Below are 20,348 nucleotides of genomic sequence, written 5' to 3'. Positions count from 1 at the left end.
CACAAACACCACAATCTGACTTTCAATTTGAACAAACTTTGACTAACTTCATATCTCCAGCCTCCAGATGTCACGAGTCATGAGTTTGAGCAGGATCTACTCAAAGAAGCATATTATCAAAATGTATGAGCAGAGTATTAGCTAAGCCTGCATATATCAGATTTATCAAGCTGGAGCACAACAGTTCCAGACATCTGTGGATATGCCATATAGAGAGAGATTGACTAGGTTATTAAAACCATGCACACACTGCAGCTAAATATAGTTGTGATCAATTTTCTGCAGTTTTCTTTCTTGTGTTGAAGAATCTCCAATTTAAACAGGAATCTGGCGTGGGACATATGGAAGGGCATGTCAGTTTTAAAAACCTAGCAAATATGCTTTAGTAATGTCGTGGCCATGAACCATGATTTTCTACTTGCTTGTTGCTTGTTGGTTGCTGGTAGTATAAGGAGGAGGGACATTCTCATTATAGAGATCATTTATTATTATTATTGGACAAACATCTGTGTAGTGCAATGTGAGTTATTCATGTTGTATGGTGTGAAAATCAAAGGCAGTACCAAGGGATTACTGCTATGATGTTTAAAGACTTTACAATTTTGATAATATATAATTTTTCCATGTTGCGGTAATGCGAATATCTTAACTGTGGGTAGAATGTGTTTAACTGTCATAAAAATAAAGTCGCAATGAAAAATAATCTATAAAAAATATATTTTAAAACAAATTAATATTAATTGCCCTAAAAATAGGCTTAGTTTTCTATGTCTCCAGTCGCTAATTACTAATTACTTTTGTTGAAAATAGTTAACACCAAACAGGTTAAACTGTTGGCATCCATGATTCTTGCTTACAGCAGGGAAATGCCAACATGGTCACTATGCCAATCATAGTAGTTTCGTGAGTGACTCTGTGGGGAATATTCCATACACACAATGAATGATAATTTAGGCAATGCACTCCTGCATTTAAATGCAGTTCTCACTCATAAACTTTTGCAGAGTGTACATGGCCAAACAGCCTCTGGGCTGCAACTCTCTAATGCTCTGAGGCTGGGATGAAGGAACAAAATCAAGAAACATGTTCTACAGCATGAACACTCAACTTCCTCTCTAATGTAACATTAGTAAAAAGCTGTGATGGGCTTCCCACACAGTATGGAAACCTGCGGGAAACCTGCCTAAAAGCGTTTGATCTCTGAAACATCAAGCAGAGTTGCTGTCAGGGGATCCGTCTATCTGAACCACCCGAACAGATGTAAGGAATTAAATCACTTCAGCCTTCCAGATCGATGCTGGATGGAATGCTGATCTTCAATCCATAACAGTTATTACATGACAGCTTAAGCAAATGGAACATTATGTACTGTAGATTGTAGATACAGGCATCTAATTATAAATATTGATGTTTATATTGACCCAGCATTCAAATTTCTACAGAATACATGCTTTAAAATGTAATTTCTAATGTATTCCTTTGGATTACTCAAGGTCAGTAATGTATTCTAAATACTTTGGATTACTTCTTCAGCACTGGTAGATTTTTTCACTTGTTTTAACTATAAAAACTCTGCCAGTACAGTAAGACAAAATACACATGTTAAAATACATTCTCTGAAAAAACTAAATATGTTATGCAGTGTTGTTTCTAAAACAAGATAAATCAAACTGATCTTGTTTAAAAGATTTTTAGATATTTTTACAGGAAAACAATAAAAAAATTATTATCAAGAATACGATTTTTGCCCTAATATCAAAGGTTTTACAAAAAAAAAAAAAGAATTATGATCCAACGTGAATTTTCTTGATATAAAATTATGATCGTGCCTGATAACATGTGCATGTGAAATGGCTAGAAATAGCATTTTATCTTAGCGTAAAGCTGACAATTTACACAAGGTTTATTTCTATTTCTTCTGCTCCAAACTTACTTCAAACGTACTTCTCTGTCTGCTTGCATGAATGTAACACATCATAAGAAAGTGTTTCACCGCTGTTCAAATGCACTTTGGATCTCATCATTTATATGTATAAATGTTTTCCATCTGAAAGGACTAAATATTAAATGAAACAAATCACAATAAAATGCAAAGTAATCTCTTCATTAATAAAAATACTTTTTGAATGTAACTGTATTGTACTTACCAATTATTTAAATTGTAACTGTAGTGGAATACAGTTACTTATATTTAGTATTTTAAATATGTAATCCTGTTACATGTATTCAGTTACTCTCCAACCCTGACTGCAAACAATCTCAAGCTGTTTCCACTAGCTAAAAGTGCTACATATATAGAAAACTTACTCAATGAAAACTGAGTGGCCAAGTTTCTGAATAATGAAGAAGAGGCTTCATTAGTGAATAAATATGTGCGACTGTATTTATCTTTCCAATGTCAGAAAGTTCAGAACAAGGTTTTTATTTTTTGCAGCTTAATTTCAAAAATGTTTTTTTTTCACTAAGTAGGAAGTTTGATTTCTGAAAGTAATGTGTTTTATAGTATAATGAAATCTATTATCTCTAAGGATCAAGGACATTTTGATTCCCCATGAAATTACCCCTTTTAAACAAGCAGTAAATTAAATCTGCCAATGAAACAACACACAATACAATTGATAAGATTTCTTAAAACAAGTAGACATCTAACAAAGATTTCATACAATATACTGTAGATGTAAGACCAATAAATGTAATACTTTTTCTGTATTTTTAAGCAGGGTTCGCACAGACGCTTCAAATTAAATTCAAGGACTTTAAGCAAATGTTTTATGTTTTCAAGAACTATGCTCGAGATGCCATTAAAACAAATTCTTTAATTGTTCATTTTAAATAAAAATATTTTATTCATTCAGTTCATTTATCTTTTATAAAACACCACTTATTACAAGTACAACATTTCTCAATGAGCATCTTTAACTACACATTCTCACAGTAACAATTCCTGGTTAATTCATGAAGAAATTGATGTGCAATTGTAGTGTGCTCCCTTAAAATGCGCTTTGCTTTCCAAAATAAGTGAATAGCTGGGTCCGTAAACAGTAGTCCATATGACTCATGTGCTATGTTCATGGTTTCTAATGTCACAAAACAGATTTTTGTGAGGAACTGACTGAAATTGCAAATGGGTCACTCTCAAAAAAATTTGACTTTCCAACTTACAAAATACTGACATTTTCTGTTCAGTTTATGCCTATAAACACTGAGGGTAAACATTTTGTAACATGTTTATATTATTTGTATTCATTAAGGACAACTTGCCTGTTGTTCTTTCTTTTATTATTTCATTTTATTTCACGAATGAAGGCAGTTAACACTACGGTAACACTAATGAGGGTTAAATGGGTTACAAAATCACATTTTGAGGGTTCAATGGGGTACACCACCAAATATTTTTGTGTGAAAATATTAGTTAAAATGTGAATTAATAACTTTTTAATATGCTGGGAAAAATCACTATATGCATTTAAGCAGCCTCTGAACTTTGACCTTAATCATTATTTTCCACAACATTTTGTATTTAAAAATGTTTTTAACATAAAAATCAAATGGTTTAACATTGATAACACCAATGCCATGAAATCAAGGGACAAATTTTCTTTTTAAATTATTAATAAAAATTTTGATTTTTAGCACACTTGTTCAGCCTTGCACTAATGCTTGTATTAAAAATAAGTAAAAAAATAAATACACAACTAACTTTACATGTCATAGATGTGGTGTACCAGACGAATGGGACAAGGATTTTTTTCAGGCAATTGACAATTGCAAATATGTTTTCTAAAAAACTTGCATATCATTAAAGGATATGTTATATAATGATACCTTTAAAAGAAAATCAAAATTTGAAAGATTTTTCATGACAAAAAAAGTCAAGGGACATGTTTGTCAATATTGTTTGATATTGAAATGTTGTCAGAAAAAAACATACTTTGTGAGAGACAAATCTTTCTTTACACAAGGGGGCGCTAGACGACTCACAAAACTGAATCCTACTTTGATCTGCATTCAAATCTCAGAACGTTTTACATCTCATCTCATTTTTTCACTCTGGAGTTTAATTTATTTATTTTTTTTAAACTAATCGTTTCAAGGATTCAAACTTGTTAAATCCGCCACAGCAGTATCTATAAAATATATATTTTTAAATTAACAATTTAAAAACAATTGATTGTGATTGGCCCATTCTGAACAGCATAGCCAAAAGTAACAAGTGCCTATGTAACAGCGCCTGCTTCAGCAGTGGTCTAGTGGTCTGTCGTCATGTTTTTCTGAAAATAAATGTATACATTTCATTTATTAAATTAATTAAGCAACGTATTTTATGATTTTCTATAATTAAAGAACTTTTTAAGTACCTCTTGGTATAAATTTCTATTTTCAAGGATATTTCCAGGACTTACATGTGAAAAAGCCAAATTCAAGTACTTCAAGCACTTCAAGCAATTTGTACGAACATTGTTTAAGGGACTTATTCGTAACCATGCTATTTTTAATTTAAGATCAATTAACTTACATTTATTTAATTAGCAGTCACTATTATTCACAACTGACATACAGTGTGTTCCAGATATATAGTATATATAGCTTCAGTAGCCTAAATGTGTTCTGTGGATATGTGTTAAAGGGATTGTTCACCCCAAAATGAAATTTTTTTCATTACTCACCCTTATGCCATCCCAGATGTGTATGACTTTCTTTCTTCTGCAGAACAGAAATTAAGGTTTTTAGAAGAATATCTCAGCTCTGTAGGTTCATTCAATGCAAGTGAATGGTGGCCAGAACTTTGAGGGTCCAAAAGGCAGTATAAAAGTAATCCATAAGACTCTAGTGGTTAAATCCATGTTCAGTAGGGATATGATGTTGTGGGTGAAAAACAGATCAATATTTAAGCCCTGTTTTTCCTACCAATTTCCATTTCACACTCTTCTTTTGTTTTTGGCGATTCACAATTTTCCTGCAACTCACCACCTACTGGGCGGGGAGGAGAATTTATTGTAAATATTCATCTGTTTCTCACCTGCACCAATCATATAATTCATTAAACCTGGATTTAATCACTGGAGTAGTATGGCTTAATTTTATGCTGTTTTATGTGCTTTTTGGAGCTTCAGAGTACTGGGCATTCACTTGCATTGAATGGACCTACAGAGCTGAAATATTCCTCTAAAAATTGTTTTTGAGTTCAGCAGAAGAAAGTAAGTCAGAGTAAGTGTAAACGAGGAGAGAATTTTTATTTTTGGGTGAACTATAACTTTAATTCAACCATTGCTCTGCATTCAGAACACAACATCTTGTCGCTATAAAAGAGAACAAAAGCCTTCACAAGTTTCGTCCAACCATGTCCTGAAGACATCTTCTTAGAAAAGGCCAAAAAGGCAGGGTGCAGGCGAAGGCAGAAATTGACTGAAAGATATAAGCGGAGAGCGATAAAAAGAGAACAAGAAGGAGCGTTCACTTTCAATTCCATTTCTCTAACAACAGGGGGGCCCGTTCGAACCACAACAAGAGGCAGAGGATGGCAGCTACTGCAAGTAAGATATAAAGACAAGGAGAGAAAAGGAACAAGGCAGGCTAGGAGGAGTGTGTGGAAAAAGTAGAATGCTTTTTGAGTGTACCGTGAAAGAAGGTACAGTGATGTTCGGCAGAGATCACAGACCTCTGAGCTTCACATTTGCCTCACACTTTTACAGTTAAAAGAACAGTTCACTCAAAATGTAAAGTTCTGTCATAATTATCTCACCCTGGATCATTGTTTAACAGAATGTCCAAGCTGCTTTTCTCCATACAACAAAAGTAGACAGTGATTTATTGCAAAGCTCAAATAATAAATACATAAATAAATAAAAATAGATCATAAAACATCATTTTAATCACTATTAATTAATTATTATATTATTATATACTAAATATATTCTTAACTGTAATCCACTGTAATATATAAAACTTGACTGGACAAGAATTTTCAGTGACGTCAATGATTTAAAACATTATAGTTCTCCCATATCTTGTGACTGACTGAAACTTAGTACCATTGAATAAGGGCTGTCAATTGATTATTTATTTTTTTTTAATCAAATTAACTAAATTAAATGTTCCTTAATTAATACAATTATTCACAATTAATCACATAATAATATAGAATGAAATTGACCCCCAAATAAAGATCTTTCAAAATGTATAAAATTAAAATAACTATACAGCATTGATTAAAAATTACAAAAAGTCTCTTGAGAAGTAAATATATTGTTTAACAGTGTTGGGAAGTAACAGATTACATGTAACCTGAATTACATAATTATACTACAAAATCAAGTACTTGTAATTAGACCATTTTACGTTTTAAAATACTCTTAATCAGATTAAAATGACATTTTATGGATTACATGATTACATATTAATTTATTAATCCCTCTAATTCTTCATTCTAAATCAGTCTACAGCTAATATACATCCGGTAAATCTTCCAGTTGTGCTGGAATTGCACACACAGGACTAATATGAGCCACCAGCCTTAATAACACTGAAGATCGAGCAGTATTAGTGTGATAAAGTCCCAAATTGCTTTTGTACTCGGCTTCAAAAATTAACATTAATGCACTTTTGCGACTTTTGAGTTTTTTTTCTGTGATGTTGATTTGCAAAAGTAACTGGTTTGACGTGGTACCACGCATAGATGGCATTTGTAATGCCAAAATTGCCAGAGTAAGAACATTAAAGGTGGAGTAAGTCATTTTAATCCAATACACTTTTTGTCAAATTCCACGAATATCTCTTCACGGTCCGCTAGCTGTCCTTTCTGTGTATGCCCTGAAAAAAAAATCAGGTATTTGTATACAGCGCTGGCTCTATAAATGAGAAAATAAACAAAGTGGATAGGATCGATCCACACAACACTATTGCATGAATGAATTTGGGGGGCGGAGCTTCTGAAGGAGCACTGAAGGGAGGGGTGTGTTTGTTTGGCTGTTGAGTTAGAATATCAACAGTCTTTCTCAGGAATCGTTTACTCCACCTTTAAGTGCCTTTTAATTTCACTCAGAAAAAGACAATTATTGAGTAAAGCACACAAAATGTTTTTTAGCAATTCTCATATTTTGATTCATAAAATGTTTTCTTTCAAGCATTTAAGCATTATTTAACATCATTTGAATATGACACAAGCTTGTCCTACTCAAATTCATGTGACATCAAATACACAAGAATGAGGTCACAAGTAATCCAAAAGTAACACAAAAGCAATCTGATTAGATTACCATAAAAAGTCATCCAAGACATTACACTACTGACTTAAATTTTAGACATGTAATTTGTAATCAGTACCAGATTACATTTAAGATATAATCTAACAAGTACTGTTGTTTGGTTCATTTGAACATAAGCCTATTGCTGGCCTCACAGTCCACATAAATCAATTTAGCTATCGTATGTCTTCCGAAGACTTGGAATATAGTGTATGAGTCATATGGACTACATATATGCTACTTTTATGATTATTTTTTGTGCTTTTTAGAGCTTAAGGTTTACATGCATTAGTCTAGACTCTCATAATTTACACCCCTTCTCCCTCTCTTCATTTGTCCCCATCCCTTCCTCCCTCTCTCGCTGCCTTCTGCTCAATTTATCTTTCCACTTTTTACATTGCCTCTTTTCAACCACATCCCAACACACACACCAAAAATCCAACACAGCGTGAACAAAGCCCCTCATTTTCATGAATACTGACCACATGTTGGGTGCGCTGAGCACAGTGCAGAGCAAGATAAGCAGGTATACACCCGGAAAAGCGTTCAGATGGTTCTACAGAGGCTATAGAGAGCGAGGGCTTTAATCTTAGTCTTGCAGACATAAAGAAGCTCAATCCACTTATAAAAATATCTCCAACAGCTCCCTGTTGATAAGCTTAAATAATAACAACTCTCACTGTGAACAATGACACTATTGAATACTAATGATTCACTTTTAACGAATTTATGCTTTTACTTTTTGTCTGGTTTAATAATTTTTGGACATTATGGGCTTTCTTGTTTGTTTTTGCAACAGAAACTAGGCCACGAAGAACCGAGAATCTAAGAAAATGTATCTCAGAACTACAGTACTTCACACACAGAAACTCAAATAAAGCATAAGTAGTTGACTGATGAATATATGAGCAAAACAGAAGGTTTCAAAGACAGGAAGATATACACACCTACAAAGGAAGTTTCTCCCAAGAAACCTCTACGTCTGAGGACCACTTCGAGAACTTTGTCCTGCTCATCGACCACATAGCTGGGCTTCTCCAGAGATATCCAAGCCCAGTTCAGACGAAATTGCTGGTCCTTCAATTTGTTTCCCCCTGAAAACAGATACAAGTTATTAGTACCTTATGAATATGATCTTCATAATGGACTCATAAGGGATTAGAGTATAATTAAAACATGATCAGTATATCTAGCTCACACAAAAAGGACAATTCTGTCATTATTTATTCACCCTTGTATTGTTCCAATACCATATGACTTTCACAAACACAAAAGATGTTAGGCAGAATGTAAGCTTCAGTCACCATTCACTTTCATGGCATATTTTTTTCCACATAATGAAAGTGAATGGTGACTGAGGCAATCATTCTGCCTAACATATTTGTGTTTAAAGGGCAAAAAGCCATGCAGATTTAGAACAACATGAGTGAGTAAGAGTTCTTTATACCCATGCTCATTATATGAATAAATATATGTTTGTAATGGGAAATAATGCAATATAGTACAGTGCAAAACAGATCCAAGAAATATTTAGATGTTGTACCTGCTGAATTTGTACTTCTCATGCTTGGTTTCACAACTCTCTGTGTATCTCACAATACTTACATCTTCCAGCTGTATCACCAGCTGAATCATCATCATTTCCATTAGTTTAAAATACAAATCAGCAATGCAAAGGAGCCCTTACAAAACAGCACTGTGCCTGCACCATGGTGCAGGGATAGTATCAAGTGATAATATGATGGTACTTTAATACCATTAACATTTCCCTTACAAAAAAATCTCCCTCGCAGTACCAAACCATACGCATGTCCAAATAATGATCATGGTACTACAATGGTACAACCATACCATGAAACTACCATGGTATTTTCTATTGTGCAAGAAATGTTATCCGCATGGTATTTGCACAGCATTCAAAGAATATCATGCAAGGTATTTAAAGGAGTAGTTCAATTTCTCATCCTCATGCCATCGCAGATGTGTATGACGTTCATGCTTCTGCTGAACACAAATTAGAATTTTAGAAGTATATTTCAACTCTGTAGGCCCTCACAATGCAAGTGAATGGTGACCAACATTTTGAAGCTCCAAAAAGCACATAAAGGCAGCACAAAAGTAATCCATACAACTTCAGTGGATAAATCCATGTCATCAAAAGTGATATGATAGGTGTGGGTGAGAGACAGATATTTAAGTCCTTTTTCACTATCAGCTCTCCTCCCTGCCCAGTAGGCGGTGATATTCACAAAAAATGTGAATCGCCAAAAACAAAAGAAAATGAAAGTGAAACTGGAGATTTCTAGTAAAAAAGGACTTAAAGGAATATTTTGGGTTCAATACATGTTAAGCTCAATCGACAGCATTTCTGACCCAGATTAAGTGTAACCCAGATTTCAGCATCTGGGTTACAGTGAATCACTTACAATGGAAGTGAATGGGGGCCAATTTGTAAACTTTAAAATGCTCACTCTTTCAGAAGTACAGCCTCAAGACATAAACAATATGCATATTAACCTGTTTTAGTGTGACAAAATCGCTTACTTACTCTTTCTGTGTAAAGTTATAGCCAATTTTACAACTTCATTGCCATGATGATGTAATGTCAACAAACTCTAAAATTACTGTAAAAATGACAATTTAAACAAAGTTACAGCTCAATTAATACACAAGTTTTAACAGAGTAATTAATTTAAGTGCTTTTATAAAATTCTAAGCTTCACATTTCTGCCTTTAAACCATCCAAATATTGGCAACATTCACTTCCACTGTAAGTGCCTCACTCTTTTCTCGCTTTTTACTTTTTTTAAAGAAAAGGAGGGATTGAGGTTAACCCCGGATTGAACCTGGAATATTCCTTTAAATATTGATGTGTTTCTCACCCAGACCTATCATATCTCTTCTGAAGACATGGAATAAACCACTGGAGTCCTATGGATTACTTTTATGGTGCCTTTATGTACTTTTGGAGCTTAAAAATGTTGGTACCCATTCACTTATTTGTGTTCTGCTGAAGAAGGAATGTCATACACATCTGGAATGACATGAGGGTGAGTAAATGATGCGAAAATTGTCATTTTGGGTGAACTATTCCTTTAAAATATTATCATGGTTCATCTCCAAGAAAATCATGGTAGTGCCATGGTATAATATCCAAAACACATGGTAATACCATGGTTTTCTTTCCATTTTTTGTTCTAGAGCATAGGCCAAGAGTGGTTTTTAAAAACATTTTTAAAAAGTTTGACTCCTAATTAACATAAATAAACAGATTCATTTTAAAGTATTATTAATTAAAGCTATTTTAAGCAAAGTATGGCTCTCATTATAACATATTTGTGATGTGAGAGAGGATTTCTGTGCGTGTGTGTGTGTGTGTGTGTGTCATAGTAAAACATACAGTATATCTGAAGATTTGATCATGCTCCACTGAAACAAGCTCATCATTCAGTTACTACTATAAAATCATAGCCAGTGTAATGATGCTGAAATGAACCAAACAAAGTGTTAATTGAGTTGCCTAAAAAACAGCAAGAAGTCATGCAATTGGTGTTTTTTATGCATGTGCCAGACACATGCCATCCATATCAGCATGGTAAGCAGTGCTTACCTAACAGAAGAGTTAAAAGAAAAATGACACTGACATATTTAAATACAACTGTTAATATAAAATACTGTTTTAGTTCAAATTAATCTCTTTCATTCTTTAAAAAATCTGTGTTATTGATACTAGTTCATAGATACTAGGTCATTGTTTCTGGTTAGTCTGAGGCTAGGAATTGGTGATCTGGCAATCATATCCTTCTTGTGTTATGCTCTGTCTGTTTTATAGTTCTAATGTTAGGGCGCAGAGTCTGTTTAAAAAATTATATTAAGGGATGAGTGCAGTGTTTACGTTACATTTGCCTTACATTTGCCTTGTGCATTCAGGTTAAGATTGCTGTCTTTGGTGGTCAGATAAGTTCATTGCTGCTGTCCATTCCAGTGTTTCTGAACTGTGGGAAGAGTGATGTAGTGAAACTAGTAACTTACAATCTTTTTTTTTTCTTTTTGTTGTATGACAAAACAAGCTCTTCTGGCACTATGGTTCATTGTATGATTTAATGTACATAAACATGCTCAGCTTAATATATGACAATCTTTCATTTGTGTGATATGAGCAATATTACTGTCCTGAGTTTAAAAAATTTAGTCATGAAGTTCAAAACTGTGACAAAATTGTTCTCATTGACTGATGAGTTCTAAGGCAACAATTTACTTCTATAACATTTCTGCGACATTACACTCACCTGTATAATGTGTCTTGGGCACAGCATTTAATAAAGTGTATTAAGAATCTTTGATGCTTTCCCAGTCTCAAAGCCCATGGCACGTGCCTGGCATGTACGCATATATTATAAGGACATAAGGAAGACCCTTATTCCTTCAAAGGCAGTCAAAACTCATCCAAGATTAAAAACTAGGGAATACCAAAGAACAAAGAGCATGAATTTACAGAATTACGAAAGCTGTGATAAAATCTGTGTCAAAGGCAAAAGTCTGTTTAAATGTAGGCCTTCAAAACCAGCACTAACACATTAAAGTGATAGTTCAACCAAGAACGAACATTCTGGCATGTCTCTTCCATGGAACACAAAAGGAAATGCTAGGCATTTGAATATTAGCCTCAGTCACCATTCACTCTTATTGTGCAATAAAAATGAGGCTAACATTCTGCCAAACATCATGCACAGTGTTCCACAGAAGAAAGTAAGTCATATGGGTTTTGAACAACATCAGGGTTAGTAAATGATTATATAATTTTCATTCTTGGTTCATACTACACTCATACAGTATGTATAGACACACAACCTTTCTAATCTATATTCACATCATATATCAAAATCTGCATGTGTGTGTAGATAGCCAACTTCACATGCATGCCAAAGATCAGAGACAAATTCTCAATTTCACAGAAAAATGTCAGAAAAAATTAACATAATTTCAATACCAATGTATTTCTAACTCAATATTAGTCACTAATGGTGCACGGTTGCAAGGTGATAACTGTGCAGCAGGTGATATACTGTGTTTATAAATTCAGAATGTTTTGGAGGAAAATAAACATCTTTATGCATTAAAATGATTATATTTGACCTTTAACGAAGATTAGCAGTGTATGCTGCATGGTATGTCAGATTATCATACTGGTTCAGGGTCAGTCGGTGTGAATCTACTCACATTTAGAGGTGTTTCAGTTGTGGATTGCAGGTAAATTCTCAGTGATAACAGTAACAACTGTACCACCTTTAATTTCACAATCGTTGATCCTGAAGTCAAAGATAGCCTTAATTTTGTATGACTTTCTTTAGTAGAACCAAAATTTAGAAGATCATAGCAGAATGTCTGACTAGCTTCAGAACACATGGAATATAGTGCATGAGTCATATAAAGTAATTTTATGGCACTTTAAGGAGTTTATTTTTTGTTGTTGTACTTTTGCAGCTTGACAGCCCTTGGTCTCCATACACTTTCATTTTAGGTAAACAAGCAGTGTGAAAATTATTTTGTGTTTCACAGAAAAAAGAACATTATGAGAATGAGTAAATGATGACAGAATTGTCATTTTTGGGAATCTCTTAAACCTGATATGAGACATATCAAGAATGCATCAGATCCTATGAAAAAACTACTATGCTGGTAACCACATATAAACCGATTACTTTTTTGAGCTACAATTTTGTTTTATTATACTATTGTGAATGGATATAATCAGCTTAAAAGCATTTCTCTCGTCATTTCTACAGTCAATGTCTAAGTATTAATGCAGAGCATTTTCTAAGTTACATTGCTGCTATTTCTTTCCTCAGGTTCTACCAATTTAGGAAAGAAGTGATGAATAGGGTGTGATTTTTTTAAAATTAAGTTTCTGCAGTATCTATTTGAGTGCAAAGAAAAGCTATAGGGCTCCACTCTTCTCTGCATTCATGCCTTTTAGAAATAACTTTTTTGACTTGGGCCAGTAAGAATCCACCTAGCAACACCTTAGCCATTGCACAGCAAACCGCTAAAAACACACAAAAATACACTGGACATGACCCACAACACCATAGCATCATGGTGGTGATTTTTTCATATAACACTCATCTTCAGAAAATATTCAAATCTAGTTCTGTAATAAGAAAACAAAAAGTGGATCCAAATTGATTGCAAAAGAAAAGAAAAAAAAAGTAAAAAGAAAACATAATATTTGCCCTGAAGGAATAATATCACAACTGTGAATTCAGAGTTCTTTTGAATTTGTTGTGTTGTCAAGCTGAACAATTCCAAGCTCTTATTAGCTTTGCTTATAAAAAAAAACAAAAGGACTGACAGTGGCTTTGAAGCCCATAGATTTGTCTACACCCTGATGATAGAGACTGTCTACATACAGCCTCTCAAACAAACAGTCCCTAATGACTTTATTAAACAGGAGAGATTCAGAGCTGGTTAGTTCAGACGGTATTTGCTAGAAAGACATGGCAACACGACAGCTGACACTCACTCAGAATTACTCATTAAAGGCTAATCAGTGTCTAGTGCATGTGAAGCTACTCAGGCAAAAACTCTGAACATCCAAAAATAGACCATACAAATAATTCATCATTCCTCCACTCAAAGCCCCAGGCTACTGAATAAAGTCTGACAGAAGTTAAATGGATTTGACCCCTAAGGTACTTGCAAGTTACCATTGTGATTCTTAAGTATCTGAAAATAAAGTTCAACATAAGAATGAATGAAAATGGTCCTATAACTTTTTAAAGCATTATTCCTGGTGGAGCTGTAATGCACACTCTTTTTATTTATGGTACACCAAAATCAACACAAAACAAACCACCAGGAGCTCCCCAAGTCATACACGAGTGCTACTTCTTCTTTACAAGAAAGTTTGAGTTCCCTCTCAAAAGCTTGTGTTCCCTCCCAATCGTTTTGCGTTTCCTTGTAATAGTTTTGCTTTTCCTCACAATTATTTTGTGTTCCTCACAATACGTTTATCCATCGCTTATGAAAATGACCCAATGTTTCTCTATAGTAACCTTAGTTTAACTAGGATATTCTCAGTAAAACCATAGCAATAATACAAAAAACTATGGTAATCAAAATCATAATAATTGATTTTTTATGCCAAAAACAAGCCATAAAACATGGTTAGTTTAACTATAGTAACACTACGGTTAATTTGTGCTACAAGTATGGTTTTTAATCATTTTTGTGGTAAGAACCATGGTTTTAAAAATACATGAACCTGAACCACAAATTGTGTTATAGTAAAACTGACCATGTTTTTCTTGGCAGAGTGATTATGATTTTAATTCCCATAGTTTTGAATATTATGGTTAAAATATGGTTACTGTCGTAAAACCATTTAAAATGTTGTGGTTACATTGGTTTTACTACAAATACCATAGTTCATCCATAACTCAAACATAGTTAATTAACCTAAAATAACTGTGTGGGAATTCAAAACTTATTGGGAGAGAACGCAAAAATATTTCAGAAAATTAATTCCCTTCCCTCTTAGGAGCTCCATGCTATTTAGAATACCATTTAAAAAATAATGGTGAAATACATTTATTTTGATTGGTCAAAGGGAAAGCTCACCCAAAAATGACAAATCTGTCAACATTTACTCATACTCATGTAGTCAACCTAAGATGTTAGGCAGCATGTTAGGGACTGACATCCTCTGTCACCATTCTCTTTAATTGCATTTTTTTTGCCATAGAAAAAAAATGAATGGTTACTGAGGATGTCATTTTACCTAACATCTCCTTTTGTGTTCCACAGAAGAAAGAAAAGTTTCAAATGACATGAAAGTGAGCAAATTATGACAGAATTTTCCACCATCTAGATTCTGTCAAGCAACCTTCTAACAAATCACTTTTTGACTTGTTTATTCATTTACATTTACATTTATGCATTTGGCAGACACTTTTATCCAAAGCGACTTGCAAGGCACTTATTACAGGGACAATCAACCTGGAGTTAAGAGCCCAAGGACACAATGGTGGTGGCTGAGGGGAACGAACCGGCAAACTTCTGCTTACCAGTTTTGTGCTCTAACCCACTACACCACCACAACTCCTCCTATTTCCCATTCAGAAAGCTTTTGTCTGGAGATAAACATGTCTCTTTGGCTGTCAGCAACCTCCATCGAAGACAGACTAAAGACACGGGTCATAGAAGCCTCATTGGTCCAGCACCTGTCCACTCGATCAGTGGCATTTCAAAATGCTTAAACAGGAAAGCTAAGTGTCAGTGTCTTGAATACCTTTTGAACAGGTGTGGTCTCACCTGTATCAGTCAGCCATGCAGGTCTAAGTGTACCACATCTAAGATACCTGCACTACCCCCACAACCAAAGAAAACCTCTCACCTTTGACTGGCTCTTCAAGAGATAAGGCTTTCAATGGCTTTCAATGTCACCATCTCGGTGAGTACGCTGGTTTGTTCCAGTTTGTGCTTACATGTTTCCTCGATTGATTCAGATGCCGCTGGCTCACATAATCAACATTGCCGTGGGAACCTTGATTGTTTCCACGGAAACACTGATCATTCCAACTTACTGCAAGCGAGCAGCTCCTGATCACTATTAGTTCCCTACCTCACTCCATTTTATGTTTGTTACTCAATTGTTGTTTGAGTCCTGTAACTTACCACTCTCTCCTTCTGCCCTAGTCAGTCCTGCATCATGTTCTCTGTATTGGTTGCCAGTCTGTGCTGTGTGCTCCTGGATTGTGGTTACTTTCCAGCCTGTTGTCTCACTTCCCTCGACACTTCTCCTGAGTTTCCCTCAGCGATTAACTCACTGCACTGGATCTGCTCCGCACACTACCACGATGCACACAAACCTACGAACACACTACTCTTCAGAGGATTCCTCTCAGATCTATGCTACACTTCCACTATGCACACAAGCCTATGAACAGACTCTCCATCTCAACGCTGCAGTCGGTGCCAGGCACCTTTGACGCTTCATCAGATTAAGCTGTTTTTAAGTAATAAACTGTTCCTTGCCTGCGCACTTGGATCTTGTGTCTCATCCTTCTGACAGAACAATTGAGCCAGAATGGATCCAGCAGAGGAGATCGAGCTGCGATCCACACTCGCTCAGCAGGGAGTGTTTTTGGGTTGGCAGGGCCAGCAATAAGATTTTTCAGTTCTCCCAGATGCAACAGAACTTTAACAACTAAAAGTTGGTGAACAGCTTGTGAAATGGCTTTCAGCTAAAAGCCGGAAACAAATGTTGTTTAATTGACATAAAATGGTGAAGATTTAGTTCCCAAGCTGATGTTGATGGTTAGGTAAAACCATCTGCTGAACATAAACGGTGCCTTTTTTTTTTTTTTAAATACGAAATTACTCAATGGCATTTTTCACTTTAGAGAGAACAATGAGGCAAATTCAAATCAATAAATGTTGAGAAAAAACAATTTCCTCTGTCCCACAGGCCAAAAGTAACTGAGTTATGATGTGCCATATAAAGATTTCCTCTGTTCTCTGCAGACTCTCTGTACATCCCTGTAGCCATTCCTGTCATCTTTCTACATCTGCCTTTGAGGCATGATTTTAGTGAGAGCAGTAAGAGTATTCAGGATGAGCGTAATTCGTCATGACCTTTAGCAAAGGAAGTGTAACCTAATAAATCTGTTCTCTTATATCCCATTAAGTTTTGGGGCTCCAGGTTGTAAAAACCTTTTAGTGGAGGATGGCATGTATTAGCGTCAGTCAGAGGGAGTGTATCTGACAAAAAATGGAGAAGTGTGTATTTTTTTTTTCGATGTTAAAATACTAGTATCTTAGCGTATTAACAAAGTAATCCATTGCTTGGCTGATTTCACCAAAAAGTGTTAACACTGTCTCTGTGTAACTATAAAAATATTTATTTTTGTTTGAGTATCCCAATCACTCAAACTCAACAACATTGATTGCTTTTGGGAACTTATCGTCTGATTATTGACAGATGGTGGGAGTGTTAGGTAAACCTGTTTGAAAACAGTAATTATTTTTGCAATTCTGTTTTGTGACGCTAGTGTTGCAGAAATTAAACACTTTACAATGGCTGAGCGTTACCACTTTTTTTTCCTGATCTGATGACTAGAGTCATCATGCGTGCATTCTGTGCATGCATCAAGCACCAGAAACAGTAACTAAGCTTGAAATCGTGATCATGCCTAAATACTGCAATGGAACGAGATACAGTAAAAAATTAGTTATGTTTTGGTCTGTTCTTACCCTGAACCAATTGGATCACTTCAGAAGACATTGATTTAATCACTGGAGTCATAATGGTGTGTATGATTACTTTTATGCTGCCTTTATGTGCTTTTTGGAGCTTCAAATATTTGGTCACCATTCAGATGCATTATATGGACCTTCAGAGCTCAAATATTATTAATAAAAAATCTTTGTTTGTGTTCTGCAGAAGAAAAAAGTCATACATATCTGGAATAGCATGAGGGTTAGTGAATGATGAGACAAAATTTTATTATTGGGTGAATTAGTCCTTTAACATCAAATAGGCCTAAACTGCGAATTATCAGACTCCTTATTTGTTTTCCATTTATTCCAGTTAAAAAGCCCTTGAAAACTCCTCAAACACCCGGAAGCTACAGAAGCAGCACAGATGTAGCGATAAAAAGAATGGGATGAAGAAGAAAGAGATAGAGGCAAAGAATAAAAGCAAGATAGTCTGGGCCAAATTATGATGGACAGGAGACAAATTAAGATAGAAAATCACATTAATGTTCAGCCAGCCAAACACCAATAGGAATCGATTTCTAAGGGAAAACATAGACAAACACAACACTATGTCTAAAGATATCCTCAGGTTACTATCTCACTTTGTTTCCTCTAAAGTCCTCTATACTGTATGTGGAAATTGTGATAATTCTACAGTTATAAGAAAGCAACACGCCTTGAAAACCAGCCCCACCATAAAACCCCTCTGGAACACTACTTTTAATAAATATAAGTCACAGTCTAACCGAGAGATTAAATTAATGCAGCTGTTTAACACAAATTGGCTGTAAATCAGAGTTTATGGTGTTTAATGTGGGTGTTGGGCACTTTGGAAAAGCAGAATTTAAGATGCTCTAATTAGCTCAGCTTCTTCAAACATATAAAGATGGCAGAGAGTTTGTAATCTTTGAATTTCATGCTAAACCTCTATATTATGGCACATGTGTCAAAAGAAGAAAGGTCCTAAGAGAGAGCCTTAAGGTACCTCATGAAAAAACAGCTCTGCGTAGCCCTTATGTGTTTACATACTTAGTCAGTATAAAGAGATGAGAAAGAGAAAGTTTCCTTACTGTTTGGGGTCTTCCCTTAAAGTAAATGCTACGTCCTCAAGTGGGATGAAACCATCCCCAGTAATGCACGGAAACAAAACCAGGAATGACCCACATTCAAGAGTCAGACTGAAATTCCTAAGACTTGCTTCCTACTCTTCAGTCATTCCTACCAGAATTGAGACACTTCCTTGAGGTGAGATATGACTGACAGAGGGACAAAGAACAAGTTTTTCCAAAGGGGGAGTGAGGAAAAAGAAAAGACATATTGGGGACAAATAGAAACTTAAGGAAAAATTTAGGAATGTATCGCTTCCATGTCGGCCATCCGTTGATGTTAGTGATTGCTTTTATTCATTGGTGTGACGAGGAGGAGGGTGTGGCTGGGCTGTGTATCATGATACACGGCTGGCTCTGAATCAGCTAATCAGCGGGAGAGCGAGATAAAGGGGAGCCGGAGGTGCCAGTTTGAGAGATACGCACGTGGCGCCGTTGCATGTGTGTTTGTTTCTGTTTGTTTTATGTTGAGTTTCTTATTAAACTTTATGTTTACTCTTCAGCTGGTTCCCACTTCTCCTTGCCCATCCTTTACCTCGTTACAGTGTTGCAGAAGCCCGGGAGGGAGGAGGGATGAGCAGTTGCAGAGTCCTCGCCGCTGCCATTTGCCAAGGGAGCAGCTGCTGCCATCTGCCTGGGGAAGGAGATGTTGCTGCCAGCCGCAGAGAGTCGTAGGAACCGCTGCCATCTGCCATCCAGAAGGGGAGGAGCAGTTCTGTACGCCATGGACCGGAGGACTCGCTGCCATCGTCCGGGGTTTAGCGAGCTGGCCTCCACCAGAGTGCAGAGGAGCGGTTGAGGACTGGGCGACAGCTGGCGAACAAGTTCTTCTCTTTCTCCTCTCTCTCTCTGTGTGTCTTCGCACGCCCTTTCCCTCTCCCTGGACCACCGGCTGACAGAACAGCTGGAAGGGCAGTGTATCCCCTCCAGAGATGGGGGGAGTTCGTCAGACCGGTGGCACTCAGGCCTGAATCGGGCGGGGGAGTAGTGTGACAAGGAGGAGGGCGTGGCAGGGCCGTGATGATGCAAGGCTGGCGCTGAATCAGCTGATCAGTGGGAGAGCGAGATAAAGGGGAGAGACGCACGAGGGTGCTTTGCATGTGTGTCTTTGTTTGTTTATGTTTGTTTTATGTTGAGTTTCTTATTAAACTTTATGTTTATTGTTCAGCCGGTTTACGCCTCCTCCTTGCCCGTCCTTTATCTGTTACAATCGTTCATAGTCAATATTGGATATTTAGTCAGACAATATTGGACATTTAACATCTATAATATTATCCAAAGCACTAAATGTCAAATTTATTCCAACACAGTACCTTTAGTTTAGATGTTTTGTTCAAATAATTACTATGTTTTTTTATTCAGGGCTATTTGAACTTACTAGTGCCTGTGCATCTGTTATAATTATTGTTTGTATTACACACAATTTATCATTAAAATCCACTGGTTATATCTCTCCAAACTCTATTTTTAAGCCAAAGAAACCTTATTTTAAGTACAGTCTAACTGCGCCTCTATTATAACCTTCTATTATAAAGAGGATTTATTTTACTATTTAATTCAAACAGTATGTTTCATTCTATAGCAGATTAAAAAATTAACAGTAATAAATCTTCAACAGTATATATTATAACTGTGTTTTTCAACATTTTATTTCCTATATCCATTGACACCAAACAAACAATGTGGTCCATTTTTATTCATATTATACTGGATATCATTATTAGAGATATTATTAAAG

At 35.6% G+C, this 20,348-nt stretch overlaps 1 protein-coding gene across 3 annotated transcripts in view; it reads right to left on the bottom strand.

Annotated features, from left to right (window-relative positions):
• Positions 1-20,348, bottom strand: part of LOC127636036 (FRAS1-related extracellular matrix protein 2-like) — an 81,884-nt gene that overhangs the window by 47,103 nt on the left and 14,433 nt on the right. For all 3 annotated transcript variants that reach the window (XM_052116397.1, XM_052116399.1, XM_052116398.1), the window contains exon 3: positions 8,192-8,338. In XM_052116397.1, the coding sequence (XP_051972357.1) occupies positions 8,192-8,338 (147 nt within the window). The remainder of the gene's footprint in view (positions 1-8,191; positions 8,339-20,348) is intronic.

The sequence above is a fragment of the Xyrauchen texanus genome, chromosome 43 (genome assembly GCF_025860055.1).
Source record: "Xyrauchen texanus isolate HMW12.3.18 chromosome 43, RBS_HiC_50CHRs, whole genome shotgun sequence".
Classification (NCBI taxonomy): domain Eukaryota; kingdom Metazoa; phylum Chordata; class Actinopteri; order Cypriniformes; family Catostomidae; genus Xyrauchen; species Xyrauchen texanus.
The sequence above is the reverse complement of the archived record's forward strand: the minus strand, read 5'-3'. Positions and strand labels throughout refer to the sequence as shown.